This window comes from Eptatretus burgeri, chromosome 10 (assembly GCF_056783735.1).
Source record: "Eptatretus burgeri isolate ZD-2024b chromosome 10, Ebu_testis_v1, whole genome shotgun sequence".
Lineage (NCBI taxonomy): Eukaryota > Metazoa > Chordata > Myxini > Myxiniformes > Myxinidae > Eptatretus > Eptatretus burgeri.
The window spans coordinates 20,194,800-20,214,775 of record NC_140970.1 but is presented as its reverse complement, the minus strand read 5'-3'; the positions used below and the strand labels follow the sequence as shown (position 1 = coordinate 20,214,775).

At 39.3% G+C, this 19,976-nt stretch overlaps 1 protein-coding gene across 4 annotated transcripts in view; it reads left to right on the top strand.

The window, feature by feature from the left end:
• Positions 1-19,976, top strand: part of LOC147018040 (contactin-2-like) — a 403,524-nt gene that overhangs the window by 124,316 nt on the left and 259,232 nt on the right. For all 4 annotated transcript variants that reach the window (XM_085897311.1, XM_085897312.1, XM_085897310.1 and 1 more), the window contains exons 2-4: positions 5,332-5,448; positions 8,256-8,400; positions 9,073-9,242. In XM_085897311.1, coding sequence (XP_085753437.1) covers positions 5,332-5,448; positions 8,256-8,400; positions 9,073-9,242 — 432 coding nt within the window. The remainder of the gene's footprint in view (positions 1-5,331; positions 5,449-8,255; positions 8,401-9,072; positions 9,243-19,976) is intronic.

Here is a 19,976-nt window from a genome sequence, read left to right as displayed (position 1 = left end):
AACGGCCAAGCTGTTTGAACAAATTGGGATCCGAACAATTTTTTTCGAGAAAGTTTGGCCCTAAAAACCGAATACATTTAAAAAAAACCGAACAAAACGTAGCGTTCATGTTTGTTCACGTGTCTCCCCCACCTGTTCGCCCGCATCTTCGCACTTTGTTCATTCAGTTCGTCGGTGGAAGTACTCAGTCACATTTGCTCTACGGCGAGGACAAGGCGGCCGTACGCCCTCTGAATTGACAGAAACGTGCGGCGGCCGCAGAGAAACTGAGATGGCCTTAGGGTGGCCCGACGCTGTTTGGCTATCTTTTACAGGCCGTAGGGGTGCCGTGGAATTATAACTGCGGAGTTATAACTTTTCATATCTACGCTCGCCGTAGCAATTCGACAAAGCCAAGCTATGACGTAGATGTGTTCCACGTCGACCGTACGTAGGGCGTACGGTGGGCTTGCGTTTTCCGTGCGGCTGCCTAAGCTCTTTTTAATGAAAAATGAATTTTCCCAACCCCCAAAAATTACGGCACCCCCACGTTTTCAGTCTCCACAATTTATAAACACGCCGTGCGGCTACCCGAAAAATAAAAACATGTGTGACTGCTACATTGTGTGACCGTGGAAATACTGCAGCCGCTTTATAATTGCTGTGCCCATACATTTTGTAGACCCTCCGGGCACCGAGCCAAATGTGACTTAGACCTTACCTCGTGTTTTCACCTTCATTTTTTTTTTATCATCTTGTGTTTTAATTATTAACAAAAAAAGCAATCCGATCACGTAGTGTGACGGACTGTCGGGCAAGGATTCAATTTCACAGCAAAACCGGTTGTAATTTTTATTATCCATGATTACGTCAGCCCGATGCGTTTGATGAAAGTGATTGTGGTTCTGGGGACATCATGTTTGATGAGCTGCCCTGGGGGCAGCGCTCTTGCAGAGTGCGCGAGCGATCGGAACCCAGGACGGAGCTCGAGCCTGTGTGGACCTTTGGATGTGGTGATTGTACCAATTTACATACAATACACCACCACCGAAGGTCATTTACTCATCTTATTTTACCTTAAACATGGGGAATTTCAGTTTAAAGTGTCTTGAAGTGGGTTTTCTTTGGGTCCACGAACGGATTAATTCACTCCATTATTTCTTATTGGGAAAATATTTTTTGAATCCGAACTTTTTGCAATCCGAACAGCCTCCTGGAACGAATTAAATTCGGATTCTGGGGGCACCATGGTATAGGCAAACACCTATGCTCCGATCTCTAGCGGTAGCGCACTGTGGACGCACGGTTGATGCAGACTGCCACGGAGGCCGACGTAGGTGCACGGCGGGCGTAGGGGAACCGTGCATCGACCTTGCGTTGCCCACAGGTAGTCACACAGACCGCAAGGCCACCACACGGCGACCATGGAAATAGTGCGGCCACCGTAATTTTTTGGGGGTTGGGAAAATTCATTTTTCATTGATAAGAGCCTACGGCAGCCGCACGAATAATGCAAGCCCACCGTACGGTCGACGTGGAACACATCTACGTCATAGCTTGGCTTGTCTAATTGCTACGGCGAGCGTAGAAATGAAAAAAAGTTATAAATCCACGATTTCATTCCACGGCGACCCTTCAGCCTGTAAAATATAGCCAAACGGCGTAGGGCCACCCTAAGGCCACCTCAGTTTCTCTGCGGCCGCCGCACGTTTCTATCAATTCAGAGGGCGTACGGCCGCCTTATCCTCGCCGTAGAGCAAATGTGACTGAGGCCTTAGGTGACAAGAACAAGTTATGACAAAAACGGAACAAATTCGATTTTGGTTAAGGTCCGGATCTATATCCGGCCTATCAGTGGGATGCAAAACGTAAACTGTTCAGCCTGGCGGAGGTACGCGGTCTACCGAATGCGTTCTTGTTATTAGTCCCCAACTGGTTTTACTGGAGGGCACTATGGGTTTGCTCTCCATCTCTCCATCTGTCCGTCCGTCCGTCTGTCCATCCGTCTGTCCCACCTGTGGTCTTTTCAGTGTTTTTTCCCCACATCTTTTAACATATTCAACTGAAACTTGGTTCCTGGCTTTATTATGATATGTTACAGAAAAAGTTCAAGTTTCAGGGCATTTCATCAAATTTTCACAGTTATGCCCTTTTTGGACTTAAAGATATCACATCGATAGTGAACATGTCTTGCAAAGCAATTCTCTCTTTTGTTATTGATATTGCAGTGTTTCAAATTTGATCCAGAAGTTTGTTTGTAAAAGGCACATTCTTGTTTATCAATGAATCGTTTTTGAAAGAATTTGTCATGATCATGTAAGTAAAGCATGAGTCACATTTGCTCAACGGCTCGGATACGGCGGCCGTACACCCCCCCCCCCTGAATTGACAAACGTGCGGCGGCCGCAGAGTTTCTGAGGTTGCCTCAGGGTGGCCCAACAACGTATGGCTATCTTTTACAGGCCGTAGGGGTCTCCGTGGAATTAAAGCGCGGAGTTATAACTTTTTTTCATTTCTAGGTTGGCCGTAGCAATTCGACAAGCCGTAGCCATGACGTAGATGTGTTCCACGTCGACCGTACGTAGGGCGTACGGTGGGCTTGCATTATTCGTGCGTTTTCCGTTGGCTCTTATCAATAAAAAATGAATTTTGCCAACCACCCAAAAATTACGGCGACCGCACTATTTCCACGTTCGCCTTTGGGCCCCCCTGCGGGCACCTTGCTGGCACCTTGAGGCTACCTTGCGTCTGCCTTGAAAATTTTATGGCCGCCGCAGGGACGCCCTAAGGTCACCGTGCGACATCAAATCAAAGACTGTACTGCACCCCCACGTTTTCGGTCTCCACAATTTATAAATACGCCGTGCGGCTACCCAAAAGATAAAAACATATGTGACTGCTACCTTGTGCGACCGTGGAAATACTGCGGCCACCCTATAATTGCTGGTGGCCGTAGATTTTTAGACCCTACAGCCGCCGAGCCAAATGTGACTGAAGCATAACCAATACCTGTAATCGCACATTTATTGCTTTGATGTGTGCCGATAATTAAGAGGGTGACAAGTGAGACAAAAATTAGGGTGCTTCATCAAATTATTATAAAATTTATACCCACAAAAACAATAGGCCTGATGAAATTTACAGACTATTCACTGTACAGTATCATGACGATTGCTCTGTCATGGTTATATGCAAGCTTAATCAAAAGGAAAAGTCAGAATCAAATTTGTACAAAAGACAAGGCTATTATATGAAGGGTGGTGGCAATAAAAGGTTAAAGTTTATCAAGGTAAATATGAAGTTGAATATCTATCTGCCATGTGCCATGAATGTGTGGAAAATTATTCCGAACATTAGGTCATTCAGTTTGCCCAATTTGATAGCACTTAGAATTTTGAACATTAATGATGACTAATCCCCCACCACGACCCCCCCATCCCCCAATCTCCCTCGTTCGTTACTTCAGATGTCTCATGCCTTTATTAATTGCCTGGTTGTTTTATTTCTAATTTATTATGAATTCTTCTTTTCCATTATGAAAGTTTCCAATTAAGTAATGCACACTATTTACACAAGAGGCTGGCAGGATAGCCGAGAGTTAAGCGCACTCACCTCTGAGCTGTTCAAATCCCAACCCAGCTATGAACTGTCATCCCAGTGTTTCACAGGCATGGTGAGTCATCAATGTGTGTGCCGTCTCTTGGATGGACGTTAAACTTGGCATCCCATTTGCCGGCGTTAGTTGGTGGACGTTAAATATCCCACTTTGATCTTCGTGAAGAGTTGGTGAGCTATCTCTAGCACCATGAACAAATTCCAAATTCCTGTCCTAACTACTGCTGGGAAAGCAATGGCAAACCACCCAGCATAACCCTTGCGAAAAACTGCTTCAGCAGCACCGACGCTCTGCAACAGCTAAAGTATGGAACATCAGAATTAACACAAGACGCATCAGAAATCTGGAAATCTTTTTTTTTTATCGGCAGCAATACACCAAGCCTATTTTAGACCATCTTCGCCCTCACACGGGTCTTTTCCCATCCCATGGTTGTTCCTGTACCATGTACTTTGATGCCCACCTTTCCTGTACTTTCACCAGCAATTGATTGTTCTTTTCATGCATTAATTAATTCTTTGGCATTTAAATTTTTTCCAGCTTCACGCTGGAAAGATATAAGTTAAGAAAGATGCTTGAGAACACACGTGAATTTGTCACCAACAGAGAGGATTTCATCAAGGAACCTGCACTGGTTCTTCTTCAGTCAAGATTTCTTGCGATCACCATTGCTAGTGTCGTAGAATGACTTATTTTCTTCCACTTGCTTTGCCGAATGCTTGCTTGTCTGCCCTACAGAAAACGGATTTTTTTTCTTTTTAGATTACTTAGAAAGTTCCAAATGTGAATAATGCGTTTATGGCTATTTCCATTACTTGAGATTTGCTTGCCCACTACATTTGCAATGGTCATTTGTCTTTCCAACATATGATATATGAACTCGTAATTAAATAAAAAGGTGAGAAAAATTGGAAGCTTACTTGGTTTTTCATTAAACTATTAAATGGACATTACTTGCGATATGTGCCGTGCAACTGAATCAACTCACCAGGAAATATCTTGCTAACCGCAAACTGGAAACTGCATTCAGATGATGAATGTGAAATATTGAGAGATCTCGGTTTGGACAGGTTGAAATTGACAGCAACTCATTCTCTATTTTCAAAACATTTTGACAACTCTTCAGCAGGCTGTAGCATTGCAGAGAATACGGTCTTTCAAATGGGAAATTAAGCTGGCTGTCTCATTTGCACCTACTTGGGTGTGGTATTTTTAAAACAGCAGTGAGCTCTCAGTTCATTGCCGTCGTGCAACTCAAAATTGCTCATTGTTTGAAAGCAGGTACACAGGCGTCAACCTTGTACCGTCACTATGGTCCCAATCACAACGGTCCTCGTACCATCGCTATGGTGCGCCTCGAGGGAGAGTGAGGTGGCCGAGTCTCACCTGATAAAGGATATGATTATATAAGGCCGTTAATTACCTTCAAAATGGGTGTTTTAATTAACCCAAAAACCCAATTTTCACTCATGCACTTCCTTGGAGTTTTCTTCGTATGCATGCAAAGTTTCAGGCTGATAGGGTTTATTTATTTATTATTTAAATTTTGCTCTCATTCGAGCTTCGACAGTGCATACAAAAATATATACATATATTTTAAAAACTGAAATGATTTTTTGTTTTTTTCAATGCTACAGTAAAGATGCATGGAATTGGTGAAGTTGCTTTGCATATTAGTGCTTGCTGTCCACTATTTTAAAAAATTTCACAAATGCTTTACTCCTCTTCTTTTACAGACTCACCACAAGGCACACAGCTCGCAGTGACGAAAAGAAACATGAGGATGTTGAGAACTGTGGACAGTCTTCAATTGCCTGGATTACAGTTGTTCATTGTTTTTGCATCTCTTTTCGGTCAGTATTTTGAATGGCACAAAAATAATCAGAAAAAAACATTCATCAAAAAACATGTCAGTGTGGCTTATAAATAATAACAATATATGTTCCCTTACAAGGAACTTCAAAATTCAAAATTCAATTCCCTTACAAGGAACTTCAACACAGGACGAGGCCCTCAGACCCACAAAAGCCTGCACTATGGTTGCCAATCTATGGATGTTTATCCATGCTCTTTTCTTTTAAATACCAAGCAAGGAAATAGCACATAGTATATTAAAAATCTATGGTATGACTTAATAAGGGCTTGAACCAATGACCTCTCAGACTCAGAGCAGAGCAGACACTCCAACCATCACACCACTGAGTCTGCTCTGGCTTGATGGCATCCATTATAATTGAGACATTATATTTCAATCTCTGTCAAAGATTGCAGACACACATTTTCCACACGAGGCAATTCATCAAATTTATATTTTCTCTGTCCGTCCCGTCATAAGTCATCTTTTTGCATTGACCGCGTCTCAGAGCATAAACTCATGGTGACTTGAGTTTTGTAAGCAGATTTATGAATAATTTCCAACGACCATTGTTTCTATTTCCATAAACCTTATTCCTCTCATGGAAAAGTGTTCAATTGTTACTCATGGGATTTGAGATAGTGGAGTGTGAAAGTTTCAATCAGGGACTCAATCTGTTGTGTGAATCGCGAATCTGATGTGAAATACATTTCAATCGTGGTACAGTGAATTGAGATGTGGGCGAACAGCAAATTTTGAGAATTTAATTTCCTTTTCTTATTGATGTAATGGCTGTTTTGAAAAGGCCAGTCTCCTGCTCTCTTTCCTCCGCTTTATTTCCCTGCCTTCTCATTGTCATCAAAGTAGACCTGCGAGCAAACCTTTCAGTGCTATGACCAGGTGTGAAAGTTTATTGAACAAATAATGTCGATGTAATTAATGAAGATGGGGTTTGTGGTGAGCATGGATGTACAGTAACTTTCAACCAACCGTTTACAGGTTAATTTTTTGAAGCAAATATTTTTGGTCCCTTTGCAGCTCTCTCTGATGAGTCAGGTTGCTTCCTTTGTCTGCAAGTCAAAATAAATCATAGCACTTTGAACAAAACAAACAATTCTTTGGGGGCATTGTCAAGGTGAGGCTTTTTTTAATGTATTTATGAAAATGTATCAAGTTGGAGGGGAAGGGAAAAGTGTTACACACACACACGCACATGCACATGCACACACAAACACACACACACACACATACACACAAACACACACCACTACAATGCTGGGTGGCAACATGGCTGATGTGCCTGCATTATGCAGGCCCTGACGCTTTTGTAAAATAACTGGTTTTTGAAGATGTCTCATTACAAAGAATCAGAATGCAAACAACACTTCCAACAGTGGAATTATGCAAATAGTCGTCATGCAAATTTTTCAAGTTGCTCTCGTATGCAGAAAGCAGGCTGATAGGGATATCTCAATGGAAACATAATTGCCTTTGAGCTGTCTAGTCTTGGTTAGATTACTGACTGTTTATAAACTGCCATGCTTGCATCAATGAAAGCACCATCCTTTGGAGGGACATTATGCTGTGTGTCCTGTCTGCAGTATTTGCTGCGAGTGGTTAAAGATCCAACACTGCTGTCTGAAAAAAGTAGCTCTTAGTGGGTTCTTAGTATGTTTTTTTTCATCAAGTTAGCCAATCAATGTATGCCAAATTTGTTCGTTTAAGCTTGGGATAAGGGAAGAATATTACAGCAATAATATTTGGCAGAACAAAGGAATTAATAATTATAATGGTCAGCACTGAGAAATGCAAGTGGAATATGTGAGATGCAGTATTTTGTTTTTCCTCTTGACCATTTCTCTTGCCATGTTCTCATGGAGGTACAATTTCTCAGGGTCCATCTGTACCTTTGTTAAACAAGAAATATTTCTGATGAATTACAGGGTTGGTTTTCAAGACAATGGACCCATGGCCCAAGCAACACCCCTTGCCATGGCTTATGGCAGGGGGGGGGGGTTGAACACTTGGCTTTGAGGTACAATAGCAGTTGGTTTTGAAGTGGAAAAAGGCAAAGTTCAAATGGAGACGTTTCTTGCAAGTCCCAGATATATAGCTTCAAAGGGCCTTGAAGATCTCTCACTGACACAAACAAAGGCTTTTCTAAAATTGGATTTTTTTTTGAGAAAAGGGAATTTTACGAATTCCATCAAAACGCAACAGGAAATGTTAGGATCGTACCCTTCAAAGCGAGTAAAGGTTAATTGGACAATCAAATATGTGACACTGATTTTGCTCGTGCGGATGAGCTGGCAGAGGGGCTGATTCAATGGCAGGAAATGCAGGCACACTAGCATCTTGTGCACAGTTTGAGGTTGTGTTCACGCTCACAGTTGCATCGACAGCACGAAGTGTTCAGCAGCACAACCCATAGACTGCACTCCAGCCTGTGTTGATTTTCACCATGAGCAATCTTCCACCTCTTATACCTGTATGCTATCACATTCTCAAATATTTTTTTCATAAAGTCACTCTTATTTCTACCATACATTTGTGATCTCATGATTATGAAATATAAGGAGAAAATATAGATTGCAATGGTGGTTGGTTTTTTGAATCAGAATGCTGTTATTATGGAGTGAATAAATAATATTGAGATTTTCAAGAATGCTTTTAAATTTCCATTGCAAAATTGTCTGTTCGAAGCACCTTGGTCTACGGTGTAGTTTTTGGTAGTTTATCATGTGTAAGCATTGAGATGCTGTACATTCAACCACTTGTGTACATGCATGGATTTGTGTGGTTCAGGCGCTGCCCTATCTGCATCTGGAGAAGGCACAGCCGGTCCAGTGTTTATTCAGCAACCTGCAGACACGCTATTCCCTGAAGAATCTGCGGTGACAAAACTGATGCTGCGTTGCCGTGCCCTTGCAAACCCACCTGCCACGTACAGGTGAGCAAATACAAATGGAACGACACCACTGCACTGTCATTAATTTAATCTTTTACTTCCTTGAAAAATTGTTTAGCTTGCTCTGTTTTGGGATTTGCACACATAGATGGAACATGTAGATCTCCTTGTTAATGCTATTCCAATGCAGGTGATAAGTACAAGTACTTTAATGTGCTTTCTTCAGTAAAAAGAAAGGTGTGAAACCCTCTCACTACAACACTTTGCAAATTGTGCTGATACAACAAATGTGCCACAGCTGTCCTGCGAGAGTTCGTTGTTTAGTCACTCGTGAAATGTTTAATGACCTAAGCAGAGGTCTAAACATTTAAACATTAAACATCCCAGCCCTAATTTATCCCTCTCTTAATGTCCTTTCCCATATGTATGTTTGATCTGCAGCTCATGTAAGTTGCAGACCATCTAACATGCTAATGAGACAACTCCACACTTGAAATACCATAAATAATGGTGAAAGATCTTGTTTTGCACATGGTGTAAACATAAAAGCTAAAAGTCGTGAGAAAGATACAGTGGCATATTTCACTCCAAGAAGGATTCAATTGAATGTGTCACCCCTCACAATCTGTAGCCAATTCAATCCCAATTCTCAATAACAACCCAAAAGTGTGTATTCGAGTTTTCCCTCAAGCATTACTTTCCCTTTTCCAACAGCTGGCTTCTCAATGATGTTGAAATCGAGATTTCAAAGACATACAGTCTCATCGGAGGAGACCTGGTGATTGAGGGTGTGAACAAGGAACGGGATGCCGGCATGTACCAGTGCCTCGCCAAGAACCCCATCGGCATTGCAATGAGCCGCAAGGCATCCCTGCAATTTGTTCGTATGTATTAACATCACCACAAAGCACTTTGCATTGTCACAGGAAGGGCTCTGGACACTTGCTTTCTGCTTACTATAATGCTCTAATTTCATTGATGCTTCAATTTCTTACAAGAATGTGCCTTCTTGTATGTCATATACAAAGCATTGCCAGATGCTTGCCTTTTATATCAAGCCCAATCAGGATCACACAATCATATCAAGCTTGGCAAATTTTTTTGCTGATATCACAAAGTAAATTATAGTCAAGACTTCACAACACATTAATTTGTAGTTATAGTACTATAGTTGTGAACACTGTGGTTTTTGAATAGTTATCCAAAGCTTTTGGTAGAGAATGTACATAAATCACATGCAGAACAATGATGTGTCGACTCTGGACAACTCAACATATCACATAGGATTTTAACCTGGGATTCAAGCATCACAAACTATGTACTCAGATGGGAAAACCAAACAGAACCCAACCCAAAGTTTTAACATTACTTGGGGACCCATTGGTCCATTGGATCAAATTTTCATTGGCCTTCATGGCCTTGGGCGTTTTTCCTAGTCTGAACCAAAACAATGTTTCCCAACCAGGAAGCCTTGGAACCCCAATAATAATAATAATAATAATAATAATAACTAGAACTGCCACTTTATAACTGCTGGCAGTGATGACCGGGTACCCAGACGTGTCGGCCTTTGATACAACATGGGACTTTCTGCAGATGACAGTCGCAAAGTTTCGCATTGAAAGGATAAGCGGTGCCAGAGAAAAACATTATTTAATAGTGATACAAACAGAGGCCTGCTTCGAGAGGGCGCGGAACAGACGAGTTCTGAACCGGGCAGCACAAAGCGTTCAATTTCGTTATTACTGGCTTCTAGATTCAAATAATTAAATAATTCTGGCTCCCAAACCGCGTGACCGATCAGGTTGAAATTTTAAACTTTTGTTTCGCATGTCACCTGAATTATAAATGTGAAGTTTCGCATATACAGAGGAAGCGGTTCCAGAGTAAACATTAATTAATATTTATCCTTCAATCCAAGATGGCGGCCAAACCATGTGACTTCTGATGTCATAATTTTCACCACATGTGCAAACACAATTGTAGACGATAAGTGCAAATTTTTCCTTCGCTAGGTTAAGCAGTTCCAGAGAAAACATTATTTAATATTTTTCTTAAAACCAACATGGCTGCCAAACCCTGCGCCCGATCCCGTTGAAATTTCAAACCCTCATTCCGCATGACTGTTGCACCATAAAGGTGATGCTTCACATTTATTGATGCAGTAGTACCAGAGTAAACATTAATTAATATTTTTCCTTCAATCCAATATGGCTGCCAAACGTTGCGTCGTACCTCAAAAGGGGGTTGGAACTTTTTATTCGTCAAGGAGAGGCGGTCATAGTGGTCGAGCTTCGCCTGGATCTGTTCAGCCGTTTCAGAGAAAAAGACGTTTGAAGATATTGTTTTTCAATCCAAGATGGCTGACGAACCATGTGACCTATGACATCAGAAATTTATATTCTGCTTCCAACTGGGTATTGGAACACGGTTGTGAAGTTTCGTGTTAATCGGTTAAGGTGCGTTTTTCTATCCAAGATGGCCGCCAAACCATGTGACGTGTGACGTCATAATTTTTATCATGCGTGCATAATGCCCTCTCAATGATAATTACAAATTTTCGATTCGTTTGGTTAAGCGGTTCCAGAGAAAACATTATTTAATATTTTTCTTAAATCCAAGATGGCGGCCAAACCATGTGACTTATCAATTCGAAATTAACAAACTTATATCGCCTTACTCTCCCGAATATAGTTTTGAAATCTCCCCTTCAGTGGACCAGCGCTTCTGGAGAAGAAGATGTTTGAAGGTTTTAGGGTTTTTTCAAGATGGCCGCCAAACCATGTGACCGATCAAGAAGAAATTAACAAACTTGAGAAAGGATCTCATGGGGAATATATCTGTGAAGTTTCGTCTTAATCTGTCTTGCCCTTCTGGAGAAGAAGATTTTTAAAATTTATTCATTTTCAATCCAAGATGGCTGCCGAACCTTGTGACCTATGATATCATAAATTTAAATTCTGCTTTCCATCGTCGACCCGAACAAGTGTGTGAAGTTTCGTGAAAATCGGATAAGGTCTATTTTTCTATCCAAGATGGCCGCCAAACCATGTGACTTCTGAGGTAAAATTTTTTTACCATGTATGCGGACTTGAGGGAGGAAGGCAATTGCAAATTTTCGCTTCGATGGCTTATGAAATACCAGAGAAAACATTATTTAATATTTTTTTAAATCCAACATGGCGGCCAAACCATGTGACCTATCACTTTGAAATTAACAAACTTGCATCGCATACATGTCCCGAATATAGTTGTGAAATCTCGCCTTCATGGGACCAGCGCTTCTGGAGAAGAAGATGTTTGAAGGTTTTAGGGTTTTTCAAGATGGCCGCCAAACCATGTGACGTATCAACAACAAATTAACAAACTTGAAAGAGGACATCAGGGGGAATGTACCTGTAAAGTTTAGCCAATCTGTCCAGCCCTTCTGGAGAAGAAGATTTTTTTAAAAAAACACTAAAAAACAAGATGGCGGCCGAATTACGTCATCGATGACGTCAAGAAAAACATTTTTCGCAGCAATTTTAGGCGTAGATGATGCTCAGAATTTTTCAGATTTTTCCTATATGGCGTTCTACTTGACGAATTTTCACTGGAATATCGCTTCACCTATGACGTCACGAAAAATCACACGTGTTCCCCATAGGGAGCTTAGTAAAATGTATCAAGCGAAAAAATTTTCCATTGCACGGTTTCCGAGATACAGATGTCCAAAGTTTATCGCTTTTTTCAAGATGGCGACCGTACCACGTGACCAATGACGTCATAATTATAACGTGATTGTGCTATCAAAAAAGATACATACTGTGGTGAAAATTTTGTGTCGATCGGACTTAGTATCCCAGAGAAAATGGTTTTTAAAGCGAAAAAGGGTGCAAAATGCCGGCGGAAAAAGAAAAATAATAATAACTAGAACTGCCACTTTATAACTGCTGGCAGTGATGACCGGGTACCCAGTCCGTCCGCCTTTGATACAACATGGGACTTTCTGCAGATGACAGTCGCAAAGTTTCGCATTCATCGGGAAAGTGGTTCCAGAAAAAACATTATTGAAGAGTGATACAAACAGAGGCCTGCTTCGATATGGCATGGGACTGAAGAGCAACGAACCGGGCAGCACAAAGCGTTCAATTTCCTTATTACTGGCGAACAGATTCAAATAATTAAATAATTCTGGCTGCGAAACCGCGTGACCGATCAGGTTGAAATTTTAAACTTTTGTTACGCATGTAGGCTAAATTACAAACCTGAAGTTTCATATATATAGAAACAGCGGTTCCAGAGTAAACATTAATTAATATTTATCCTTCAATCCAAGATGGCGGCCAAAGCATGTGACGTATGATGTCATAATTTTCACCACATGTGCAAACACAATCGCAGACAATAAGTGCAAATTTTCGCTTCGCTAGGTTAAGCAGTTCCAGAGAAAACATTATTTAATATTTTTCTTAAAACCAACATGGCTGCCAAACCCTGGGCCCAATCCCGTGGAAATTTCATACCCTCATTCCGCATGACTGTTCCACCATAAATGTGATGTTTCACATTTATTGATGCAATAGTTCCAGAGTAAACATTAATTAATATTTTTCCTTCAATCAACTATGGCTGCCAAACGTTGCGTCGTACCTCAAAAGGGGTGAGAACTTTTTATTCGTCATGGAGAGGCGGTCATAGTGGTGGAGGTTGGCCTGGATCTGTTCAATAGTTTCGGAGAAAAAGACGTATAAAGATATTATTTTTCAATCCAAGATGGCTGACGAACCATATGACCTATGACATCACAAATTTATATTCTGCTTCCAACTGGGTATTGGAACAGGTTTGTGAAGTTTCGTGTAAATCGGTAAAGGTGCGTTTTTCTATCCAAGATGGCCACCAAACCATGTGACATATGACGTCATAATTTTTACCACGCGTGCACACACGATGGTAGATGATAATTCCAAACTTTCGATTCGTTAGGTTAAGTAGTTCCAGAGAAAACATTATTTAATATTTTTCTTAAATCCAACATGGCGGCCAAACCGTGTGACGTATCAATTCAAAAAATTAACAAACTTATATCAACTATGTGTCCCGAATATAGTTCTGAAATCTCGCCTTCATCGGACCAGCGCTTCTGGAGAAGAAGATGTTTGAAGGTTTTAGGGTTTTTTTCAAGATGGCCGCCAAACCATGTGACCGATCAAGAACAAATTAACAAACTTGAGAAAGGACCTCATGAGGAATATATGTGTGAAGTTTCGTCTTCATCTGTCTTGCCCTTCTGGAGAAGAAGATTTTTAAAATTTATTCATTTTCAATCCAAGATGGCTGCCGAACCTTGTGACCTACGATATCATAAATTTAAATTCTGCTTTCCATCGTCGACCCGAACAAGTGTGTGAAGTTTCGTGTAAATCGGATAAAGTCTATTTTTCTATCCAAGATGGCCGCCAAACCATGTGACTTCTGAGGTAAAAATTTTTTGCTATGTATGCAGACTTGAGCGAGGAAGGCACTTGCAAATTTTCGCTTCGATGGCTTATGAAATACCAGAGAAAACATTATTTAATATTTTTCTTAAATCCAACATGGCGGCCAAACCATGTGACCTATCACTTTGAAATTAACAAACTTGCATCGCATACATGTCACGAATATAGTCGTGAAATCTCGCCTTCATTGGACCAGCGCTTCTGGAGAAGAAGATGTTTGAAGGGTTTAGGGTTTTTTCAAGATGGCCGCCAAACCATGTGACGTATCAACAACAAATTAACAAACTTGAAAGAGGACCTCAGGGGGAATGTGCGTGTAAAGTTTCGCCTCAATCTGCATAGCCGTTCTGGAGAAGAAGATTAAAAAAAAAAAAACACTAAAAACAAGATGGCGGCCGAATTACGTCATCAATGACGTCAATAAAAACATTTTCGTCAGTGATTTTTGGCGTAGATGATGCTCAGAATTTTTCAGATTTTTCCCATATGGCGTTCTACTTGACGAATTTTCACCGGTATATCGCTTCACCTATGACGTCACGAAAAATCACACGTGTTCCCCATAGGGAGCTTAGTAAAATGTATCAAGCGAAAAATTTTTCCATTGCACGGTTTCCGAGATACAGATGTCCAAAGTTTATCGCTTTTTTCAAGATGGCGACCGTACCACGTGACCAATGACGTCATAATTATAACGTGATTGTGCTATCAAAAAAGATACATACTATGGTGAAAATTTCCCGTCGATCGGACTTCGTGTTCCAGAGAAAATGATTTTTAAAGCGAAAAAGGGTGCAAAATGCCGGCGGAAAAAGAAAAATAATAATAAACAGAAGAAAAACAATAGGGTACCCTGTACTCACAGGGTACCCTAATAATAATAAACAGAAGAAAAACAATAGGGTACCCTGTACTCACAGGGTACCCTAATAATAATGATTAAAACTGGTAAACCAGTAATCCCGGGCTTCAAGGCGTGCCTCCATTTTAACAAATTTCAACACTATATCACCCTGTCACATGATATTGGTTTTCCGAGTTAGAAAGTTAGTTCAAGTCTGCAATGGGGTCCAGCTACGGGGTCCCTCATGTTATATCAATGAAAGATTGAAAAGCCCAGAGCAATACATGATAAAGAAAGAAACTTCACATTGGACAAATCTAGGCTGGACAAATTTTCAAGTCCCCAAAAAAGTCCAATAACTCCACATTTGCATATTAATGTAAATGGCGAACTTGTAGAACGTTAAAATATCTTCCAGAATGTGTGGTTACTATATGTCTATCTTCTTTGGTTTTCATTTTACGACATGTCAAAAATGGGTGATTTTAAACTTTGGGGGGCTCTGGGGCCTCACTGGGGTAAAATACAGACATAGTGTAAACATATTTGGAGTCCCCTCTTCAAGGTCTATCAGAATCTGTCATTAAATTTTTTCAACTCTCATTTGCATATTTGGTATATTTAATGAGGTGAATCGGCATCATTTTAATCATATAAATTATGCAACGATTTCGACGAAATTAACAACTTAACATTCCAATGGAACCTCGCAAATGTGTACAAAAGTTTGAGGCTGTCATATAATCCCTTCTGAAGAAGAAGATGTTTTTAGGTTTTGGAGAAAATCCAATATGGCCGCCATACCACGTGACCGACGTCATCAAAATTTTCAAAGTATAAAAATTAAGTGGAGAATTATTAAGGTGTTAAGTTTGATTGAATTTCATCAAAGCATTGTTTTCATTTAACGACATTTCAAAAATGGGTGATTTTAAAATTTGGGGGGCTCTGGGACCTCACTGGGGTCATGTCCAGATATGGTATAAACATATTTGGAGTCCCCTGTTTATGTCCTATCGAAATCTGTCATTAAATTTTTTCAACTCTCACTTGCATATTCTGCATATTTAATGAGGCGAATCGGCATCATTTAAAATCAAATAAATTAAATAACAATTTTGACCAAATTAACAACTTAACATTCCCATGGAAAATCGGACAAGTGTGCAAAAGCTTGAGGCTGTTGGGTTATCCCTTCTAGAGAAGATGTTTTTTTTAGGTTTTGGAGAAAATCCAATATGGCCGCCATACCACGTGACCGACGTCATCAAAATTTTCAAAGTATAAAAATTAAGTGGAGAGTTATTAAGTTGTTAAGGTTGATTGAATTTCATCAAAGCATTGTTTTCATTTAACGACATTTCAAAAATGGGTGATTTTAAAATTTGGGGGGCTCTGGGGCCTCACTGGGGTCAAGTCCAGATATGGTATAAACATATTTGGAGTCCCCTGTTTATATCCTATCGAAATCTGTCATTAAATTTGTTCAACTCTCACTTGCATATTTTGCATATTTAATGAGGCGAATCGGCATCATTTAAAATCAAATAAATTAAATAACAATTTTGACCAAATTAACAACTTAACATTCCCATGGAAAATCAGACAGGTGTGCAAAAGCTTGAGGCTGTTGGGTTATCCCTTCTAGAGAAGAAGTTTTTTTTAGGTTTTAGTGAAAAACCAAGATGGCTGCCATACCACGTGACCTACATCATTAAAATTTTCAAAGTATAAACTTCCGGTGGAGAGTTATTAAATGGATGTTTCATTGAATTTCATCCAAGCGTTGTTTTCATTTTATGGCATTTCAAAAATGGGTCATTTTCAACTTTGGGGGGCTCTGGGGCCTCACTGGGGTCAAACACAGACATCGCATAAACATATTGGGAGTCCCCTGTTTATGTCCGATCTAAAGGTGTCATTAAATTTTTTCAACTCTCATTTGCATAATTTGCATATTTTATGAGGCGAATGGCATCATGTTAAATCATATAAAGTAAATAACGATTTGAACCAAATTAACAACTTAACATTCCCATGGAACGTAGCAAATGTGTGCAAAAGATTGAGGCTGTCGGATTATCCCTTCTGGAGAAGATGTTTTTAGGTTTTGGATAAAATCCAATATGGCCGCCATACCACGTGACCTACGTCATCAAATGTTTCATAGTATAAACTTCAGGTGGTGAGTAATTATCCTGTTAAGTTTCGTTCAATTTCATCCGACAGTTTTCCCTCCAGATCCGCCACAAAATCGGTCAGTAGAACATAAAAACGCCTTTAATAATAATTAAAACTGGTAAACCAGTAATCCCGGGCTTCAAGGCGTGCCTCCATTTTAACAAATTTCAACACCATCACCCTGTCACATGATATGGGTTTTCCGAGTTAGAAAGTTAGTTCAAGTCTGCAATGGGCCCAGCTACGGGGTCCCTCAAGTTATATCGATGAAGGATTGAAAAGCCCATAGCAATACATGATAGAGAAAGAAACTTCACATTGGACAAATCGAGGCTGGACAAATTTTCAAGTCCCCAAAAAAGTCCAATAACTCCACATTTGCATATTAATGTAAATAGCAAACTTGTAGAACGTTAAAATATCTTCCAGAATATGTGGTCACTTTTTGGCTATCTTCTTTGGTTTTCATTTTACGACATGTCAAAAATGGGTGATTTTCAACTTTGGGGGGCTCTGGGGCCTCACTGGGGTAAAATACAGACATAGTGTAAACATATTTGGAATCTCCTCTTTAAGGCCTATCAGAATCTGTCATTAAATTTTTTCAACTCTCATTTGCATATTTGGCATATTTAATGAGGCGAATCAGCATCATTTTAATCATATAAATTATGTAACGATTTCGATGAAATTAACAACTTAACATTCCAATGGAACCTCGCAAATGTGTGCAAAAGTTTGAGGCTGTCCTATTACCCCTTCTGGAGAAGATGTTTTTAGGTTTTGGAGAAAATCCAATATGGCCGCCATACCACGTGACCGACGTCATCAAAATTTTCATAGTATAAACATCAAGTGGGGAGTTATTAAGGTGTTAAGTTTCATTGAATTTCATCAAAGCATTGTTTTCATTTAACGATATTTCAAAAATGGGTGATTTTAAACTTTGGGGGTCTCTGGGGCCTCACTGGGGTCAAGTGCAGACATGGTATAAACATATTTGGAGTCCTCTGTTAATGAACTATCTAAATCTGTCATTAAATTTTTTCAACTCTCATTTGCATATTTTGCACATTTAATGATGCGAATCGGCATCATTTAAAATCATATAAATTAAATAAAGATTTTGACCAAATTAACAACTTAACATTCACATTGAATAGTGGACATGTGTGCAAAAGCTTGAGGCTGTTGAGTTATCCTTTCTGGAGAAGAAGATGTTTTTAGGTTTTGGAGAAAATCCAATATGGCCGCCATACCACGTGACCTACGTCATCAAACTTTTCAAGTTATAAACTTCAGGTGGAGAGTTATTAAATGGTTAAGTTTCATTGAATTTCATCCAAGCGTTGTTTTTATTTTATGACATTTCAAAAATGGGTCATTTTCAACTTTGGGGGGCGCTGGGGGCTCACTGGGGGCAAATACAGACATAGTATAAATATATTGGGAGTCCCCTGTTTATGTGCTATCTAAATTTGTCATTAAATTTTTTCAACTCTCATTTGCATATTTTGCATATTTAATGAGGCAAATCGGCATCATTTTAAATCATATGAATTATGTAACGATTTCGACCAAATTAACAAATTAACATTATCATGGAACTTAGCAAATGTGTGCAAAAGATTGAGGCTGTCAGATTAAACCTTCTGGAGAAGAAGATATTTTTAGGTTTTGGATAAAATCCAATATGGCCGCCATACCACGTGACCTACGTCATCAAATGTTTCATAGTATAAACTTCAGGTGGTGAGTAATTATCCTGTTAAGATTCGTTCAATTTCATCGAACAGTTTTCCCTCCAGATCCGCCACAAAATCGGTCAGTAGAACATAAAAACGCCTTTAATAATAATACTAACGATTTCAATAGAGGTTCAGCCATGCTTGAAGCCCTAATAATTAGAGTTCTTACAGGGTCTTGGTGGTCTTAAGAGTTTTGGAGGTTTAAAAGGGTAATCAAAGCTCAAAGGGGTCTCAGCAGTCTAAAGGGTCAAAATGTACATCCCAGTGATGAATGGACACAAAAAGCAAGACACACACACACACACACACACACACACACACACACACACACACACACACACACACACACACACACACACACACACACACACACACACACACACACACACACACACACACAAACACCTCATCCATTTATAGTAGGCTAGCGGAGTACCCGGTGTTGCCCGGTATATTTTTTTGTGGGGACATAAAACATTTCCCTTCACCCACAAAGGAATACGGTCAGCAATCATTCAAGATTACCTTTCACGGAGCAATGTTACCAAGAAATTGCAAAATCAACTTCGCACACAGAAAATGTACTGTACCCAACAGGGTAGTCACAAAGTCCCATTACTCCCCCCCAGACCCCCTCACACCTCCCACCAACCCCATCATCATCATCTACCCTGGTACGTTTTGTGTGTGTGTGTGTGTATGTATATATATATATATATATATATATATATATATATATATATATATATATATATATATATATATATATATATATATATACATATATTTATATATATATTTTTTATATATATATATATATATATATATATATATATATATATATATATATATATATATATATATACTGTGTATGTATATATGTATACTGTATATGTATATGTTTTTGTATATGTGTGTATATATATATATATATACATATATGTTAATTTTAATATTTTGTTTTTTTTGTGACAATAAAGGTCCTGCATAGCCATAGTTTACATTTGTACCTCTTGTGCGTTCATTATATTCATTTATCAAGTTGTGCGGAAGGGGTAACCGGATTTTGTAAACGCCCTGGAGATTATTGGCTCAGAGGCATTGTGAAAATATTACCTTAGAAGTGGAATTAGATTTCATTCGTTGAATGGATGCTTGTGAATGTGCCGTTGATGTCTCTGGGTGGTTTGCCCCCGTTATATATGTTTATATATGTACATATATATATATATATATATATATATATATATATATATATATATATATATTTATGTATGTGTATATATATAGATATATATTTATATATATATATTTATTTATATATATATATTTATTTATATATGTATGTATATATATATATGT